At 41.9% G+C, this 20979-nt stretch overlaps 1 protein-coding gene across 2 annotated transcripts in view; it reads left to right on the top strand.

The window, feature by feature from the left end:
- Positions 1-19702, top strand: part of CYRIA (CYFIP related Rac1 interactor A) — a 101092-nt gene extending 81390 nt beyond the window's left edge. For both annotated transcript variants that reach the window (XM_076000564.1, XM_076000563.1), the window contains exons 4-12: positions 2658-2779; positions 3992-4097; positions 5939-6075; positions 6540-6617; positions 6795-6911; positions 7005-7084; positions 8481-8607; positions 14166-14236; positions 16354-19702. In XM_076000564.1, coding sequence (XP_075856679.1) covers positions 2658-2779; positions 3992-4097; positions 5939-6075; positions 6540-6617; positions 6795-6911; positions 7005-7084; positions 8481-8607; positions 14166-14236; positions 16354-16417 — 902 coding nt within the window. In that variant the 3' untranslated portion in view covers positions 16418-19702. The remainder of the gene's footprint in view (positions 1-2657; positions 2780-3991; positions 4098-5938; positions 6076-6539; positions 6618-6794; positions 6912-7004; positions 7085-8480; positions 8608-14165; positions 14237-16353) is intronic.
- Positions 19703-20979: the final 1277 nt, after the last annotated feature.

Genomic DNA, 20979 nt, shown 5'->3' with positions numbered 1-20979 from the left:
GATTTTTTGATACATTCATCAAAAGGGGAAAGAGATAATGAGTGTTTGATTGTTATTTGTTTCCTAGGTTCTTTGATTTGCATTTTTTTTTCTTTTGTTTTCTTCCTTGACACTTTTTTAACCTGGAAACTGCCAGCCTTTCCCTGGGATTCTGTTCCACTGAAACACTTTCTCCAATTATAGCCATCTTAAGTGTGTGGGTTTTTAAGTTTCTGTTGAGGATGCCTGTATCAATTAGAGAAAAGTTTGGGAAAGCAGGAGAAGATAAATATAAAATGATTAATATTGTGGATAATATTATACCTGAGAAAATGCTCCAAACGTTTGAGGGAAGCAGTGAATGGGTATGAAAAGATCAAGGAGTGAAGGGTGAGTATCCCTTATCCAAAATACTTGGGACCAGAAACGTTTTGGATTTTGGATTTTTTCAGATTTTGAAATATTTGCATTATTCTTACTGATTGAGCATACCAAATCCCAAAATTCCAAAATCTGAAATGCTCCAATGAGCATTTCTTTGGAGCATAATATCAGCGCTCAAAAACTTCCATATTTTGGGACATTTTGGATTTCAGATTTTTGGATTTGGGATGCTCAATCTGTAATAAGTTTCTTTTTCCCTACTGTTTCCTAGTAGACTGTCTTCCAGCTTGGCAAGTCCTTTCCTCTCCTTGGCCCAGTTGTGCTTTGTTGAGCTGCCAAACCTTTTCCCATGCCGCTCTTGCTTCTGCCTTCCATCGACCTGCTCAAGTCCCATCCCTAAGGTTTAACTTCTCCACTCCTCCCAGACCACACTCACCTCCATCTCTGAATCCTGATGCAGTGCCCTTCAGTGCCTCCTTAGCCCCTAGCTGAAATTGTCTGGTTCCTTGAAGGTAGAGTTTGCAAAGTTGCAAAGTTTCCTGATAACCTATGAGGGCCTATGATGTTCTTTCTTTCTTTCTTTTTCTTTCTTTTTTTTTTTTTTTTAAAGAGAATTACTATAGAATGATGAATTTCTCCATTCATTTCCTAACAATTTCTTAGGTGTTAGGACATCATGATGAGTAAACTAGTTTAGAAATCTCCATGGGCTTCACTTCTCGAGGCTCTAGCCATGGAGTACAGGTGCAGCACAGGTGACTGAGCCACCTGCCTCAGCCCCTGCTTTGATCCCAGCCTTCCTGAACACCTGGTCAGCACGGCCAGTGCTTCTCTTTCCTGACACTGGCCTTGTGCATTCTGTCTTTTATACCCAGAGTAACACGCAAATGGCTACTCTTTTGTGAGATCAGCCCTTTGTACGCTTACAAAGATTAGTCAAAACTGGGATGTGATCGGGGGAGTGTTAGACCATACTCTTCCCTCACCCCCATTAGCAAAGTCTGCTGAGCGCATTCAGTGCCTTAGGATTTGGATATTTGAATACAGAGTTTTATGAGATGACAGCTCCACGAGCCTTTGTTTTAGATAGAGCGATGAACTTCCTTACTAGTCCAGGCAACCAACCTGTTTTATAGGAACTGTGAGATAAATAAAACCCAGTTTTTACCACCTCTCTCCCTCCACCCACTAGCCTCCATGGAATACTCTTGGGTATAAAAACACGTACAGGCTCCAGGGATGTAATCAAGTGAGAATTCACTGAAGAGCTAAGTGGTGCTTCTGTGGCTGTTAGAATATTGCCTTCATTTATTTAAGCTTGAATGTGTCACTTGTTTTTGTGGATAATATGATCAAGACCAAAGATAACAGAATAGGTGTCTTTAAAATGAACTCCGTGAATGTCTTTGTGAAAACTTTTGAGCATGAGATCACGTTCGACGAGAAATCTCAGTGCTTTCTACATACCCAATGTTCATGAATGATATGCCTCTGTCATGGCTCTGAAGGGTAAATTACCTAATTTTTCAGCATATATTTTTGTATGGAAAGAGGAGGGGAGCTGTTTTTCCCATCTATACTCAGAGTCACAGATTTTCAATCATAACAGAAATATTCAGTCACTTCCCCTGTTAAAATCAGACCCATGTTGGTTACTTAATGAAATGATAATATTCTTGACATATTGGGTTAAATAAAATATAGTGTTGGAATTGTTTCAAAAAAGCAGATCCAATCCAGAGTTTTAGTTTTTCAAGATGAAATTTTGAAGATGATGGTAATGATGGTTGCACAACATTATGAATATTTAATACCACTGAACTGTGTACTTAAAAATGGTTAAGATGGCAAATTTTATGTTTATAATATAATATGTTTTATGCATATTTTACAACAATATAAATGTTAATCTTTAAAGAAATAATAAAAAGACAAAAAGGCAGACCCCAAAAGATAATGTTTATTCTTTCTATTACCCAGCACGCTGCTTTACATATAGCAGGTGTGCACAAAAATGTGTTGTACGTAAATAAATGAGAGAGCCTACAGTAATTCCAACATGCTTGTTTTAATGTGCATGGAAAGATCGTTGACTATTTTTAACTGAGTTATGGGCAGAAGTTGTGTTAGTTTTCCGTTCCTAGCACCGTGGCAGCCTATTAGGTTAAATGGTAGATGTCGAAACTGGAGGAATAAGGTGAGATTGTCCAGCAGTTAGAACTGAACATGCTTCCTCTTCCTAGCCTATCTGTAAACACCAGCTCTCTGGGTCTCTTGGTTTCTCTGCTGCGCAGATGCCCAGCCTACAGAAGGAGAGAGAGAAATCTGGAACCAGATCAGCGCTGTCCTTCAGGATTCTGAGAGCATCCTCGCAGATCTGCAGGCGTACAAAGGCGCCGGGCCAGAGATCCGAGATGTATGCCAATGAGAATACTGCACTGACAACACCCTGGGAGGAGGGAAACCACACATGCACACACACAGCAAGATTAAGTAATAGTCCCAGTATTTCCTAGAGTACTAGGAAGAATAAGGAGGGTAATGTGCCCTTAAAAAAAAAATGTATGAGTGGTCCCTTTTGTTCTAGTGCATTAATCTGAGCACATAGTGCTATAGATCATGTCAGATATTAGTTATTTTCTTCTCAGACATACATTTGATATTACAGGACTCACATTAAAACAATAGCATGTCAGTATATGACTTCATTTAAGGGAAACACATATATATAAAGTCTATAAACAGCAGTTGAAATATGAATCAAGAAGTCTGGGTTGACATGTGCTTTCCAACATTTTGTAATGATTTTGGCAGGTTCCACCAGTGTCACCCACAACAGCCAAAACCACCTTGCTTTCAGTAGACTACAGGTCTGTCGTCCTAAATGTCTCCTGAGATTTAAAAAAATAAATGAAAAAGAAAACAAAAAAAAATCATCAGGTTAATTTTTGAGACTTCACAATGCCTTAAAAGCAAGAAACTCCACACTCCTTTTGTTTGAAAGCATTAGGTTTGTGGAAATAGCACACACCTATGCACACACACATATGCACACACATACACACACACTACTGCTACTGCCCCCATCTTTCTGAAAAGAACACCACTACTGTCATCATCCTCAAGCTGCTGAAACCCAGATGAGACAGCATTTCTGAGAATGTAGCAGTCTATTAAAAGGTGGTTTTTCTCCTTAGGGGTCACCATTTAATTTAGGGTAATTTAGGTAACATTACAGACCGGCAGGAAGGTAATACATATTATAGAGAAAAGAAAATATCTATAGAATTGGCACTTTATAATGAGCACTAACTCTACTTTAGAAGAATCAAATGGTGATGGTGAGGGCTGAGTTTGTTCCAATCTAGAAGTGCATCTTTTTGTATTCGAGATAACAGAAACAAGATGACATGGTATCTAATCATAGAGCCACTTGCTTATGTTCAAGTGCTAAAATTTCCATTTGAAATGAGCATCTTGGGGGACAGTCCAATGAACCAATGTTGATTTAAATAGTACACATTAGCAAAGCACAGCAGGGATTGTATTTTTTTAACTACATAAAATCATTTTGATGTGGAGGGTATTGCTTCTTTATAATCAGACAGTGCTAACTATGTTTTTGTAGGCAATTCAAAATCCAAATGATATTCAACTTCAAGAAAAAGCTTGGAATGCAGTGTGTCCTCTAGTTGTAAGGCTAAAGAGATTTTACGAGTTTTCCATAAGACTAGGTGAGTATGCGTTTATAGTGTCCATGTCCACATGTGAAGTTCTATGTTGGTGTTTGAAATGGTAGCAGGAAGATCTCAGCATATCGGTAAATGCCCCACATCAACCCACTGTGACTAACAGAGGCCATTCACGGACAACTCTTGTCACTTTTATTTCTTTCAATCTACTGCAAAGTTTCTTCTCCTGAAGTTATTGGCACATTTAGAGTGTCTCTAGTAGTGGATGTCCCTTTGGTCTTATTCTCATCTGCGTCTAAATCTTAATAGTTTTACTGTAAGCTGATCACATTTCTGAAATAGCAGAGAAGGCAGAAGACAGAGGTTACCTGCTGACCCAAAAAGAACTTAGTTGGCTGGAGTCATGCAATAAATTTAATATAGTAAAACACAAGGAAAACATTCTTTCCATAAGCTTAAAAAAAAAAGAATCAAAACTGTACAGGTACAGGATGGTTTTGTAGAAGTAAGAGTAATGCCAAGTCTGGTTGACAGTAGGCTCAGCGTGGCCAGCAATATGATACAATGACTGTCCCCAACAGTAAAGCTGTATGAGGTGTCATGAGTTAAAATAGTACATCCAGAATGAGGAAGGGGGTAGTCACGCTCTGCTGTACTTTTTCTGTAAAATGAGTGCCACGGTTTAATAGGAAAACAAAGACATTGAAATGTTTTGAGGAATAATGACTAGGATGTTGAGAGGACTAGAAGCTGATACCAAGGGAAGTTGCTGAATTAACCAAACCAATTTCACAAGGAGAGAGGGATTCTGAAGACTCTCAGGTAGGATAGGGAGCAAGTTCTCTTTACGTTTCCTCAGTGGGTATGTCTGGATCCAATGAACAGACAAATTTTAGCTCAACAGAAGGGAAAAGATTTATCAACCAGGGCAGGCCTACATAGAACAGCCGGACTCAGAAGACAGTGTGTTCCCATAGATGGAAATGTTTTAAAATGGCTAGAGACGCCCCTTGTAAAGATGCTGTATGAGGCATGTAAGAGCTATGTAGAGCAGGCATCAGCAAACTTTTCTGTAAAGTGCCCGGTAGTAGATATTAATATTTAGACTTGTGGTCTGTCCTTTCTTTTTTACAACTACTCAACTCAGCCATTGCAGCACAGAAGTGGCCCTCGTCAATACACAAAGGAATGAGCATGTCTATGTTTTAATAAAACTTTATTTACAAAAACAAGTGGTGGACCAGATTTGGACCACACTTTGCCAACTCCTGCTACTGATGATTGCTTAAATGATTCTGTGCCATGAAAAATACATTGAAGAAAAAACTATAGGGGATGTTTAGAAATAGACAAGTGGGGGTAGTGAAACTGCTGCAAGAATAATAATAGAGATAAATATGGCAGTAGGTTTGCAGAAGAATATTGCTGGGATTAGGTGAGAATGTAGATGCAGAGAAAAGCTAAAATAGGATAAGAAGTCTTTCCCTGCAAAGCAAGTAATCTAACCCACATGTTTAGGGCTGCTATGTCAGCTCATCTTGTATCATGAATGGCTGTCTCACACACATGATCCAGAACTACATGTTTGTGGTTTTCTCACAGTGTCAGGAACTGGGACTACTAAATATGCGAGGGTCCTGCTGAGCTCAGAGACACATTCACAAAACACTGTGGCCGTGGGAGTCTTCTCAGAGGGGAGGCAGCCTGCTTGGGCATGGGGTCTCCTCTCTGCCTCACCCACATGCGGCACGTCTCACACAGTTATCGGGAAAGACATGCAGAGTAAAGACCCAAGCAGCTTATCCTGAGATTGTCAACTGACACGAGGGTTGTCTTTTTTGAAGGCCACCTCCAGCGTATCTATTTATCCCTTTGGCTTTCAGAAAAAGCTCTTCAGAGTTTATTGGAATCTCTGACCTGCCCACCCTACACACCAACCCAACACCTGGAACGGGAGCAGGCCCTGGCCAAGGAGTTTGCGGAAATTTTACATTTTACCCTTCGATTCGATGAACTAAAGGTTAGGCTGAATATTCAACAAACTTGTTCTGAGTACCTACTGTTTACAGCTACTCTGTTAATGCTGTGGGGTGGGTGGATAGAGAAATGAGTAAGATGTAGCCCCTCCTTCCCTAGCGGGACATATAATGTGGTGAGAATTTGCATTCCATGTGGTGAAAGTAATTTAAGATGATGATTTGTATATGGAAATACAAAATCTGCCAAATGAAATCAGAGAAAACAGAGTGTCTGTTCCTCATTGAGAACAAACATACTTTCCCTGAAACCTAGTCTATGGTAAAAAACAGGGCATATTTTAAAATAACGAAGCTGTAGGTCCTTATTTTTAACCAGAAGTTGCTTTGACTTTTGTGTAACAAAGAGAAGTCATGCCATATTTTACAAAATCTAGTGTCTGGGCTTCTAATCACGTCCCCACCTGATGCTGAGAGATGACCTTCTTCCCCTTCTTCTGAATTTCAGATGAGGAACCCGGCTATTCAGAATGACTTCAGCTACTACAGAAGAACAATAAGTCGCAACCGCATCAACAACATGCATGTGAGTCCCTGGTGTCCTCGGCCTTTGCACCCTTCCCCATGGCTCTTTTGATTTCTGCATCAGGCAGAGCACTGAGAGAAGACAGAGTCCCTGTCTGTAATTTAATTTCCAGAGGAGAGTGATGGGGGATTTTGACTTTCTCTTTATAATTGCATCTCCTCTTCTTATTTTCATCAGCTAGACATTGAGAACGAAGTCAATAACGAGATGGCCAATCGAATGTCCCTCTTCTATGCAGAAGCCACGCCAATGCTGAAAACCCTTAGCAATGCCACAATGCACTTTGTCTCCGAAGTAAGTGGAGCAGAGCAATAAGGTGCTTTTTTTCTCTTAATTGCATGAAGAGCCACTAGCAGGGCTAACATACATTTTGTGTTTCCCCTTTAGAACAAAACCCTGCCAATAGAGAACACCACAGACTGCCTCAGTACCATGACAAGTGTCTGTAAAGTCATGCTGGAAACTCCGTAAGTTAAATCAGACATATATTTGTGGTTGAGAGTTCACCCAGCCAGGGTCTGTTAAGATGGTGATGATGATGATGATGATGAGTACCATTGGATCACCACACTAAAGCTGACATGTATATTACCTGCTTTAATTTCAAAAATAACTCCTGGTGTCAGGTGTCATTATCCCCATTTTATACTGGAAGAAACAAACTGAGGCCCAAACTGGTCAACTGACCTCTCAAAGATTGCATAGCATATATGAACCAAGACTCAAATCAAAGATATTCTTAGAAGATGTACAAGGAGCAAAAGGGGGAATGTGCTAAATGGCTGGGTACCGTGACAAATCTATTATACAAAAGATTTGAGAGAAGATTTAGAACCAAGAGTAGAAGTGGTAAGACTGTGATAATAGGGGTCTTTCGCTCTCTCGCTCCCTCCCATTTCCTTGTACCTAAACTAGTTACTAGTTGCTAGGTTTAAAAACAGTTGAGCTCACTGAGGACGAAGCGGCGTGGTTCTGGGGAAATCTGCACTCAGAAGCCTGGGTTCCGCTTACGTCTGTAGCCCCTTCGATGCCTGCAAACACCCAGCCTGACCTCCTGAGCCTCGGTTTCCAGTCTCATGACGTTCCCACACGCCGTCTATTCCGCAGAGTGTTTGGGAAGTCCAGAGGCATCAAGAGCGCCTTATAAAATCTGATCCTGTGTTCCAATGCACGATGGCATTAATTTCAAATATTTCACTTATGCCAAAGCTAAGATTTATTCCAAGGCAGAAAGAGTAGTCATCTTCATAGTGGGGTCGATTCATAATGAAGTAGTCACTAAGAAAGCCTCCAGAATTGGTCTGAATTACCGGAATCATCTGGGACCCTGTCGAGGTAAGTGAACAAGATACAGACCTCACAAATACTCTCAGTTCAGTGAATGGTACATAATTTCTTTTAGGTGTCTTTGTCAATCCAATTCAATCTGCAGCCTGTGTCTGAACAAAGGAAGTTACTGTGACCGGAGACAGGATAGCTGCTCTGTAGAAATGAGCCTGGTTCTTTTTCTCTGTAATGAAGCCATTACTCTCTATAATCTTGGACAGCCAGAGGGACATGCTATAAAACATTCGAGATTGATGGGCGGGGGAGTGATGTACTGGACCAGCTGGCCCACTGAAGGGCGGAGAGAAGAGAATTGACTGCCCTTTAATTTCCCTGTTTTTGCCCTGAATGGCTGGTTGAATAGATGGAAGGAGAATTATCATCACGGGTTTCTTCAAGAGCATGTTAACTGCTTGTTACAGGTCTGGAATTGTTCTCAGGAGAGGATTGGAGGTGTCTAAAGTAGCCAGTTGTGGAGCCGAAACTGCACATGCTCCGACAAGGAAGTGACGTCTCGCCGTTTGCTCTCTCTTCCAGGGAGTACAGGAGTAGGTTTACAAGCGAGGAGACGCTGATGTTCTGCATGAGGGTTATGGTGGGAGTCATCATCCTCTACGACCACGTCCACCCCGTCGGAGCTTTCTGCAAGACGTCCAAGATTGACGTAAGAATAGCTGTGAAATGTGCTTTCCAGATACGAGCACTCGAATGTTGCCTAACAGCCCCTGCTTCTCTCCCTCTGGGCTCCGTCCCCACAGTGCCCGATCTCTGTGGGACACAGAGCCCATAGTGGCAGCTCTCCTGAGGGGAAGAAGCCCAGACTTCGGCATGTGCTTAGGACAGGACACCCAGCCTCAGAATCGTAGCAGGAGCGCAGCGATGCGGATCCCTGCAGTGGAGCAGTGCTGATCCCCGCAGCCTCTAGGGGAGAGGAGTGGATGACAGCCACTGAGCTGCAAGCTGCCCCTTCATTACCTATTTGCTATACAAATAGATCGTTTCTTTTTTACATGCATCTTAAGGTGAAGAGAGTTGGGAGATACTGGGTTACAGGACACCATGTCCAAATCCCAAATGACCTCTAACTCCCTCTCCTGTCACTCCCCACCGGCTGCTCACCCGATTTCCATGCCTTTCCTGTCAGGTGAATATGTGTGAGCCCTTTCCCCTGCCCAGAGTGCCCTTCCTCTTCCTCTCTGACGGTGGGTTCCTTTCAGACACTCTTCACATGTGCATGTGTTCTAGGACCACATTTCATGCGTGTGTCCAGCGTCTCTGCTCCTCTGGTCCCCAGTGTACTTACCGTTTTGTTTTTGTATTTTCTGACTCTCCCACAGAGTTTTTTGACAAGAAAGGAGACCGTGATCTATACACTCAGTGTCCGCCGTGCTGCCTAGCACACTACCTGAGACATAGTGGGTGGCACTCAGTAGATGCCCTGCAGAGTTTTTACTGAGGGAATGAATGAAAATAATTGGAAAACACATGATCTTTTTTTAATTTATTTTATTTTATTTTATTTATTTTAATTCAGGATATTATGGGGGTACAAACATTTTGGTTACATGAAATGCATTTGCCTCGCTCAAGCCAGGGCTACAAGTGTGTCCTTCCCCCATACAGTGTGCCCCGTTTCCATTAGCTGTGAATTTACCCCCCACACACACCCCCTCCACCTTCTCCCCCCCCCACTTGACTGGCACCCAGTGAGTATTACTATCATGCGCGCACCATTAGTGTTGATCATTTAGTACCAGTTTGATGTGGTGCTTGTTTTTCTATCCTTGTGATGCCTCACTTCAAAGGATGGGCTCAATCTCTATCTAGGATATATAAGAAGTGCTAGATCACCATTGTTTTTTGTAGTTGAGTAGTAGTCCAAGATATCCATATATCACATTTTATTAATCCACTCGTGTATTGATAGGCATTTGTTTCCACATTTTGCAATTGTAAATGGTGCTGCTATAAACATTCGAGTGCAGATGTCTTTATTATAGAATGTCTTTTTTTCCTTTGGATAAATGCCGAGTAGCGGGATTGCTGGATCAAATGGTGTTTCTATTTTTAGCTCTTTGAGGTATCTCCAAATTACTTTCCATAGGGGTTGTACCGTTTGCAGTCCCACCAGCAGTGTAAGAGTGCTCCTATCTCTCCACATCCACGCCAGCATCTGTTATTTCGGGACTTTTTGATAGAGGCCAATCTCTCTGAGTTGATACCTCATTGTGGTTTTGGTTTGCATTTCCTTAATGATTAGAGATGTTGAGCACTTTTTTATATGTTTGCTGGCCATTAGTCTATCTTCTTTCAACAAGTTTCTGTGCATGTCCTTTGCACACTTACCAATGGGGCTATTTGATTTTTTCTTGTTGATTTTCGTAAGTTCTGTATAGATTCTTGTTATCAGCCCTTTATCGGATGGAAAAACACATGGTCTTGGTGTGCAGGTGCCCTGTTGGTTGTGGGACAACGCACACCTTCTGTTAGCCCAGGGTGCGCCTGCAGCACCAACCTGATAGTGGCCCCCATGTGTCAAGCTAAAGCCTTTCAAGTGCAGAATAGGACCTCTGTGGTGCTATCTTATGCTGACCTGGCTAAATCTGGGTGACACTCTCTGTGTCCACTCATCTGCACAGAGCAGCATCTTGATGCTCACACACTGTGCAGGAAAGAGTCCGCATGCCTGGAGCACCATGAGTCTGAAGAATGCAGGACACATTAGCAATGAGAAATGTAACTCGGATTGCTCATTTTGAGGTTCTGAGTCCCTAGCGGCAGAGTTCTTCATAGACTATTCATGGTTTTTATTTTAATTATTTCAACTTGCCAAGAATGTAAATATTTATTATAAAAAGCTTTTAAAATGTAGAATATCAAAATATAGGAACTAGGCTGGGCATGGTGGCTCACACTTGTAATCCCAGCAGTTTGGGAAGCCAAGGCAAGAGGATCAGTTGAGGCCAGAAGTTTGAGGCCAGCCTAGACAACATACCAAGACCCCAACTCTAGAAAGAATTTTAAAAATTTTTAGCCAGGCATGGTAGCATGCACCTGTAGTCCCAGCTACTCGGGAGGCTGAGGCAGGAGAATCACTAGAGCCCAGGAGTTTGAGGCTGCAGTGAGCTATGATTGTGCCACTGCACTCCTGCCTGGATGATAGAGTGAGACTCTGTCTCCTAAAATATATATATAGAGAGAGATAGAAAATTACATGTATCTGTAATAACCTCACCATAAAGAGATGACCACTGTTAATATGTCAGGATACATATGTGCCTTCCTGTTATATAGATGTTTGTGTGAATGTGTGTGTAAATGTACCTAACAAATCAGGGCCCTGTTATGCATGCTACTCTGAAACATATTTTATTTGCATAACAATATATTATGGGCATTTTTTTATACCAATAAATAATTTTATTGTATCCTTTGTGAAGTTTTAACATTTTCATACTATAGATCGAGTATAAATAACTCTGTGAATAACTATAAATATTGTTTGAATACAGATTGAGTTTATTACCTGGTACTCATAAGATATTCTCATTTACCATAGCCATTTGTTAACTTGTCACAGAGTCAATAATTAAAAATACACTGGGTACAATTATGCCTTGTATCCTTAACCTTTAAAAACCTTGACTTTACATGTCATTTACTGAGTCTTTCTATTGAGGTCATAAACAGTTTATCTTCTTCAATCTTTGCACATAGTCTTGATGAAGTCTATTTTTGTTCGTGCAGGTCTCACTAAGAAAGGTTTGTTCATATTGAAGGTTGCGTGTTCCTCTAAGAAAGTTTCAGGTTTACCAAGCACAGAACATATCAAGATGGATCATTTCTTTCTTTTTTTTTTTTTTTTTTTTGATGACATAAAGGGACTCCTTCCAGATACCAGTCTGCTTATAAGCCAGCAGTTATAGGCAAGTGGGCTTATAAATCATCAGGGCACCGGCATCAACTGTGAAAACACAAGTGTCTATGTGAGGCCCTGGAAGAGGCATTGTTTAAGCACATGCAAAGGGCCAACCGTGGGATGCAGAAAGCTCTGGAAACCCAGGGGAAACCCAGAGGGGAGAAACTCATGCTGCTGAGAAGCAGACACAGAGGGTGGTGTTTGAGGTGGACCCTGAGGAAGGTGCGGGATTTCCCTCAATGGACACAGGGAAGGAAGGGAGTCCCCGAAGCAGTCATGAGGCCCAGAGGGCTATGGGCCATGCAGGGAACAGCTGCTGATCTTGGGTGCCAGCACAGGCAGGTTAGGGTGAGGCAGTGTTTTCAGAAGATTTCCTTGGTGTCTTATGAAATGACCCAATAAGGAATTGCTCCTTAACCTCTGTCCCCATCCCAGACTTCACCCAGAATTCCAGACTCCATTTCCTGTGGACACGTGAACTATGGCCAGCCCCACACCAAAGGTTCTCCTTTTCCTACAAAGCTATTCCTCCTCCCAGGTTTCTGTCTCCGGTGTTTCACCATTCTCCAACCCTGTCTCATAGACCAGAGCCTAGAACTGTCCTTGGGAACAGTTCTAAGGATTGTCTTCTTTACCCCTATATCCTAAGTTCCCAAGCCCTATGTAGTCACCCTCTGCTCACCCCCATCTCTCCCACCCTCTGCCTAGACCACTGTGCCTCCCATGCCTAATACCCCCAGCGGCTCCCACTGGCCCCCCTCTCCATTCTCACTTCCTTCTGGTCCTTTTCCATGTGGACCACATCACTGGATTGTCTGACACCTACCTAGCGAGTTTTCTGCAGGCAAAGGCCCCCAGCTCCCTGGCATGCTGTTAAACCCTCGCTGGATCCTGCCTTACCTGCAACCCTGGCGGCAGCTCATTACTCACTCTCACGGCTCTACTCATCCTGGGGTGAAACTAGAAATGCCCAAACCGCACCTACTACTCTTCCACCCCTCTTCACATCTGTGTTTTCACTGCCTCTTAAACAGGGTTTACAAGAATACTTTTTACACTGTGATAATGGACTATAAGAGAAGGACAGAAATCTCTGCATCCCAGGCCTGGGGTGGCACGTGTCCCTGGCATGCTTGTGGCATCTCCCAATCCTGTACCCATGACAGACATCTCTAATTGGCCATGACGTTCTTTCTTGACAAGCCTATATGTGAGCCCCAGATGATTCTCGACCCTGTGTCCGGGCTGCCTCCATCAGTCTATCAGCTTCTCTTGGTCCTTACGGATATAACTTTTGACATACTAGAAGTATAACCACAGAAAATGTTTCTCAGAGATCATTATAAGAGAGGCCCTTAATGTAACCAAATCCAACACAGACAGCACATGAACATCTGAGTTTAAAATGAATGACTGTCTTCTTTGCAGAAGGATTCTTGCCTTGCCAAAAAAGACTGCAGGATATGCATCATATAATATGATCTATATAGATTTAGTTTTCTTGCACTTCCCAAATTATGAGTAAGTTGTATCCAAGGGCACAAAAGCTGGGATACTTGACTAGGTTCATGCAGATACCAAACAAGCAAGCATGGAGCAAACCTGGGCATTTAGCCTCCGTGAGGTTCACAGTCTTAAAAATTGCCCTTTATGAGTCCCCTTAAAGATGGTTGAGACACAGACCTAAACCTCCAGGAGTTCCTGGTCTAGTGAGGGAGACAAATTAATCCTGACACTAAACTCCCCAGGGTTCTCTGGCAAATGCCAGAGTAGTCTTGGGAACACAAAGAGGTGTTTGTTACTTCTATCTAGTGAGGGTAGTGAGGTCAGAAGAGGCTTCCTGGAGTCGCTGATCTTCAGCTAAGTCCTAATATAAGTAATTTGCCAGTCAGACAAGGGAAGGAGAGAAAGCATTCTGGGCAGAAGGATGGCATAAAATTATTAGATGTGTAGTACTTTCAGTAAATCTCTACTAAGCACCAAGTAGAGGGAAAGCCCTGCACTCGATTGTGGAGAACAAGACAAGATCAAAGCCTCAAGTCTTTGTCCTTAAATGTCTGGCAGGGAGAATATACAATTGCAATATAGTATGAATTAATAATGATTGTGATCATACAGAACCCTCTAGAAGCCCAAAGGAGCAACTTACTAACCCGAGGGCACAGGAAAGCCAGTTGGTCATTTCTGTGCTTGACTTCTACGAGCAGAAATAATGTGATTATGGGCAGGTGTTATTATGGATGGATATTAGCATGTGCAGTATGACCAAAATATTAACAGAAGACTGTGCTTTCTCCCTTTAGATGAAAGGCTGCATAAAGGTGTTGAAGGAACAGGCCCCAGACAGCGTGGAGGGGCTGCTGAATGCCCTCAGGTGAGCTTCCGCTCTGCAGTAGACGCACTGGGGCAGCCAGCCCTTCAGGTCTATTGCAGATTTAGATGCTGTTGGAGACCAACGAGTAGAAGACCAGGCTTAACCCTCTGCATATTCTAACCTTATAACCTGTGTAAGAACCTGTTGAGGTCAGCATCATTTTTATCATCCTCTTTTGGATGGATAAAACAATAGAGAAGGCGAATAACTTGTCAAAGGTCACACTGTAAATAGCCAACCTAGGACTAAACCCAAAGCTGGGTGACCCCAAAGGTCATGGGCCTAATTCTCTGCCACACTGCTTTGTGGTCGCTGGAAATACCCCAGAGCAAGAGGCTTCCAGGATCTCATGGCCCCTTCACCAGTGGTCCCCAAACCTGAGTGCACATGAGGGGTGTGTGGGCAGCTTTTGAAAACACTCTGACCCAGACCAAATGGATCCAGTTTCTGGGCCTGGGGCTCAGGCAGCCACTTTGTGATTGTTTGTTTATTTGTTCAAAAGCTCCCTAGGCGATTCACAAATGCATTAGCCATAACTGAGAATCCACTGTCTGGATGCCTAAATATGTGGCCAGCTGTGGCGTGCTCCAGCTCCTCACTGCTAACAAGTTTTGCCCCGGCAGCAGCTCACTCCCCACGGATGCATGTGTTTAGTTCACTTCAGAGAGGGGCTTCTTATTTTTTGGCTATGCCACATCTACACGAATTTGTTGAATCATACTGCTGTGTAAATCATTCCAGCACTGGACTGCAATCTGGAAGGTGCATGGTCCCTGTCGTCTTATTCATGTCTGATTTCCCTCAATTCCACTCAGTGCTGTGGATGCAGTAAGTGTTTAATAAATATAAGTGGAACGGATCAATAATCCTCTGCCCCTGTGCAACACTCTAATTTGATACTCCACTTACAATCACATTGTCTCACTTAATCATCACAAGTCATCTCTCATCTCCATTTAATAAATGAAGCTCACTCCCACTGCTCCACTTGACCAGCCTTTAAAAAATAAATAAATAAAAGAAACTGAGACACACATGAAATGAACAAACCAGACACATGAGGTTGATGCCATCTTGCTGAGCTGCTAAGTCATCATCCTTCAAAACAGATGTGTTATTAACTTAAGAGCCTTACGGAGCCTGCCAGTAAACCACCAGTCCATGTTACACCAGGCTGGCTTTCTATGTACAGTAAGAGGACTTTAACTTCTGAATTTTTTTTGAACTTATCAGCTTCATTGAATCAAGCAAAGCACTGCGTTAGGTTGTGGGTCTCCTCTGAGTGGTCGGAATTTGTATCTCCTGAAGACACTGGGATGAAGTTAGAAGAGCACAGGTTTTCGAAATAGCCAGATCTAGGTTTGCATCGGAAATCACAAATTGTTTAGCCAAGTCTTGAATCGTTAGCTTTGTGATCTGGAGTGGGTCGTTTAACCTCTCCAAATCTCAGTTTTCTCATCTGTAAAATGAAGGCAATAACCTTGCCTTCAAAGAGGTACTGTGAGCAAGATAAAAACGTACACGGAATGCCTAGGACATGGTCAAAGTTTTATTACATGTTAATTACCTTTTCCTTCCTTTGCCTGAAGGATTTCTCCACCAGGTTAATTAATGGGAGGCTGCAGATTACACAACTTTTGTCCGTTTGTTTAACCTGCATTTCTGCCCCCTTGTGGTGACAATGAGGTTAAGCGCCACCACGAAAGTAGAGAGAAATAAACATTCAAGCTCACAGGAATGTTGCTTTGCAAACCCCAGTTTTGAAATTCGGGACTCAGTAGGGTAGCCTCAACAGTCCAGACTCTGCACTAGGTCATGTGAAGTCTACCTCCTTGGAAAAGGAGGTTGCTTCTACTTCCTCTGCATAATTCTTTGACTCCATTAAAAAAAATCTGCTTGTTTTATTAACGCTAATACAAAATTTCTCTGGAAAGAAGAATAAAATATTCAATCTGTCTGAGAATACTGTGAGCATTGAAGTGTGGCTCTTTGTCTAACTGCATTTGATTTATAAATATCAGTTGTTTTCCGAGGTAAAGATGGGCCAGTGAGTCTTTATTGAAACTTTCGCAGAGTGCTGTTTGCACGCTAACCCCTGTCATTCTCTCCCCATCCAGGTTCACTACAAAGCACTTGAATGATGAATCGACTTCCAAACAGATTCGAGCCATGCTCCAGTAGAGCTCTGCTCCAAGAAGAGGATCTATGTGCTGACCTCAGAAGATGTATATGTTTACATAATTTAATACAGATTGATGTTAATACTTGCGTATTTACATAACCGTTTCCTTCTTGTCACTGAAATATATGGACCTTAATTTGTATCCTGACTGACTCAACCCAGAAGAGCATAAATTGACTTGAGAGCCTTACCTTTGATGTCTGAAATGAAACCCCCTTCTCCAAAGGCAAAATTTGGAGGCTTTGATCTTTGCTACCGGAGTCCTTTAATGACACCTGTAACAATCAGAAATTCCTAATAGGTTGTGGTAGTGTTTTAATTCTAGATGTGTTATCTCTCTGGGAAGTATAGTTTATAGAAACACAAAGTATTTGATTTCCTGTGTCGGCTCAGCTACAAGAAACACAACTGTTATCCTGACAGAGGGAGAGTGGAATCCAAGAAAAGAAAAATGCATGTGGAGAGGCAAGCCCAAGTGTTTTGAATTCAGCACATCCCCTCACTGTCCTCAGACTGCAAACCACATGTGCAACTTTTCTGTTTGCACGTGTTTTATTAATCAGCATATTCCCTTTCTGTCTGGATTTATACCCTCTAACATTCCCTTTTAATTTTGCAAGAGGAAAACCGCCTGTATTTTCATCAGTTACTGGGAGAGCATCAGGAATAGATAGGTTACTGTAGCAGCTGGACGGATGGCGGTGGTTGTCTTGGAGATGGGGCACAGGTTAGAGGAGGGGCACTCAGGCAACAGGACAGCCATCTCCCTGCTTTAACCCTCTGCCTACAGGGACAGGGAAATGGAACTCTGGCTTTGAAATTATAGGTAAGTTTGCCAACTGTCCATGTGCCTGAAGAGCGCTGAGTGCACAGCCCCTCCTACTAGGAGCCCTGTTCTCTGTGGACCATTCAATGGGAACAGAGGTCTCGGGCACCTCATTAGTTACCAGAAAACTGGAGGCATGTAGAGGGAAAAAGAATCCATGAGGTCTGGTTCCCTGATATTTAAAAGGCAACTCTTCCCTAACTCTTCTGCTGAATCATTGCACTATAAAAGCTCCGGTCTGAGTACCTGGATTTAGTCCTGGCCCTACTAATGATACATAGTGTGATTGTGGGAAATTTGTGTAAGCTCTCTGAATCTCAACTTCCTCATGTATAGCATGGGCAATTAAAACAGACAATCTGTGTCAACCCAGTAAGACTCAGAGCCAATAAAATGACTGACTCTACCCTTCTTCCTTAGTAAGTACGGTCCACTAAACATCGCCCCACCTTGTGTTGTTGATTAACAATATTAAAAGATCTGCAGTAATTCCGAATGTAGATCAGAGCTTAGAATAGAATCTTGAAAATCTTCTATTCTGACCTCCAGTGGGAAAATGGGACCAGAGGATGTGGTCACACAGGATGGCTCCCAAGGTGCTTCACTCTTAACTCCATGCTCTTCCTTTTTACCAAGTGGCCTGTGAACACATGCTAAGGGATGGGATTCCATGCTTGTACATCAATCTGCAATTGGCCTATATCATTAGTTGCCTATTTTCACTAGAAGGAAAAAGTCACCCAGATAGTTAGTGAATGATAATCTTGGAAGTTGGAATGGGGAACACCAGGATTTGGCATCATTTGCAATGTCCCAGAAATGAGCTGCAAGATGCCATTGTTTTCTAGACTTGAGTGACCAGCTGAAATTCCCTTGGATCCTCGAAGAGAAAGGGACAAATAGTTGTTTTGTTTTGTTTGAACAAAGAAATGCAGCCAAGTGGCAGGAAAGATTCCCTATATCTAAGCGTCGGTCAACAGAGAAAGGAAAGGCTCTTTTCCTTGGAGATTTTCAAGCTCAAGAAGTACAGCTGCATGGGTGGAGGTTCTTGTCAGAACAGAAGTATGTCAGGTGGCCTTCAGGACCTTTTCAAACCTAGGGATTCTGATGTCCTAGAGGAATCCAGACAAGCTGGCAACACCAGGTGAGCAAAGTTACTAAGTAATTAGCTTAAGAAATGTTCTATTCGGCAGCCCTGTGTTATGCTGAGCAACAATTGTCAAGACTAGAAATATAGAAGCACACAATGTTTGTCATCACTGGTTCCATATTCTTCCTTTAGCAGGTGCAGAGATTAAGGCTAGAAGGGAGGAAGGGCTTGCCATGCAGCACAGGGCTCGCAGGACTCAAGTCATGTGTCTATACCATAGCTGCCTCTCGGCCGGCTAAGTGAGGAAATGTTCAGGATAATCGGTCAAGTCATTAAATATATTTATCTCAGAGTAAATAGTTAAGCACAGTTATAATTTTAAATTAGACATTCTATCCAATGGGACCAAACATACACGAGGGGCTGCTGGCCAGGCCAGCTTGTCTCAAAGCCAAGACTTAGCAGTACGTGGACACTGAAAAGCCCAGGGTGGGAATTGTTGCTTCTGGTTGTCGAGAGGACAAGTTAACTGAATGTCTGTGATCACGAACAGGGGATGGGCCTTGGGTCCACTCCAGAGCTACTGTGGGAGACAAATTCTTTTAACAGACTGTCCGCCAGGCATCAGGAGTCCTTGAACAATCACGGGTTGTTTTTTCTCGTGCTGCAAGCACACGTGTCCAAGACTTATGGGTGGTTTAGGGGAAAGTGCTAGCGACAGTGTCAATGTCAATGTTAACTATATTTCATATTTGAGGTCTCATGGTTTTTAAATGAACAGTGTTTTCCATAACTCAGATATTTATTTGGGGGCAAGCAGCAAAGTGAAAATTATGTTTCTCAGTTACCTTGCTACTTTGGCATTAGAACTCTGTTCTCAGAAACCCTTCATGTGCCACTAGGAATGAGTAATAAAAAAAAAAAAAACGAGTAGAAATCAATATTTTAAGTTGTGCTAACCCTTTAGGACTGGAGTGTTAAGAACCAGAAAGGAAGGTTTGCAGGTTACCTTTTATTCATTAATTAATATCATGTTCATCCACATTTGCTCTTAGTCATCACCATTATGTCAAGTCATTAATGATAACCTGAGGTTTTTGATGCATCATCACATTGAAGTAAAAATAATTTCCTGCTTTTCCAAAAGAAAAGTCTACTCAATCTTGGGATCCAATTGTGCAGTAGAATTCAGAAACATCTCATTCAATGTCATATCCTGGACAGCTGAATTTTTTTAAATGTTAATAATAAACATTGGAATTTCATCTTAAAGAGCCCCAAACCCTGGAACCCGGTTTTCCTACTACATCTATAAAGGCTGTTGCACATCGGAAGCTGTTTTAAAGTTGTTATATGTTGTTTGCTGAAGTCATTGTAATTTTTTTTTTGCCTGCTTTGCCTCTTTTTGTACAGAAGTTTTGAGTGTGAAATGAAAATTAAAGTTTGGTACATATATTTAAAAATACCCCTCTACTTTATATGATGTTCAAGGTTGAGTGGGTGACAAACACATGATGATTATTAGTCCACATAGATATTTACTAAATACCTGCTCTGAGGAAATCACACCAGCTGCCCTTCGCCTTTCTATACCTCAGTTTCTTCAAATAGAACATTTAATGCTCAAAATGTGCTATTGTTGGTACCAGGTGTCTCTTACTCATTTTAGCAAAGGCCCTTCATTATACAAAAGGCAGAAAAGGAAAAGAGACATGATTGATACCTAGAAATGCATGAGACCTGCTTGTCCAGGGATGCTGAGAAACCCTAATAAATGTTCTTTTATTTTCTTTTGAGTGCAGTAGCACTTTATAGATTTGGCAAGATCAGCAAATAACCTATTCCACATAAGTACGTTTTTCACACAATGTAAGCACTAAAACAACTCTTTTAACTATTCATCATTGAGGCTTTTCTAGTAAATTACTTTTAATCCATGCAGTTCTGAAGCTGATCGCCTGAGACCTAATTGTGTTTGCTCTCAATGGGACAGAATCCCCAAGAGAGACTTTCCAATGATGCCCTGTGCAAAAGGCACAGTCATTAGGATTACTTGGGGGCACAAAGGGAAATAAATAGAAATGGGAATTTTTCTATAAATTGTCAACTGGACAAATTTAAACAGACAAAAACTGGAAGGAGAGAGAAGGAAAGGGGCCTCTGAGTGTGTGTACATGTCCCTAATTAAATGAATGTTGAGAGTCAACAGACATGAAAAATGAAAAGGAGAGTATGTCTGTGGTTATCAAAAAGAAAACAGCTCATAAGGAACTGAGGGGTGTATGATTCAGAATACCCTTCATACTGGCTTCATACCCTTCAAAGTTGGCTGTTATTTATTTAGGGTTCTCTTGAAATGATAGGAATGAAGAGCTCCTGAAACCTGGTGAATATTTGCAATCCATATTTACACCTGATTTCACACTTTGGCTTATCAATGAGTAGGTAGAATTCCTAGATGTTTGCTGTTTGAAAGATCTAGATTATATTTGGCCATCACAACTTAAGTGACTGATTAATACTAAATAATATTGATTGATTTAAACTATTCAAATGCATTAAATATTAATACATTAATCTATCAATATTCAAATACTGGTGACGACTAGTCTAAAACTGTGCTGATCTCATCACCTGCATGGTAC

This window comes from Microcebus murinus, chromosome 3 (genome assembly GCF_040939455.1).
Source record: "Microcebus murinus isolate Inina chromosome 3, M.murinus_Inina_mat1.0, whole genome shotgun sequence".
Lineage (NCBI taxonomy): Eukaryota > Metazoa > Chordata > Mammalia > Primates > Cheirogaleidae > Microcebus > Microcebus murinus.
Note: the sequence above shows the minus strand (reverse complement) of the source record. Positions and strands in the feature narration are given on the sequence as shown.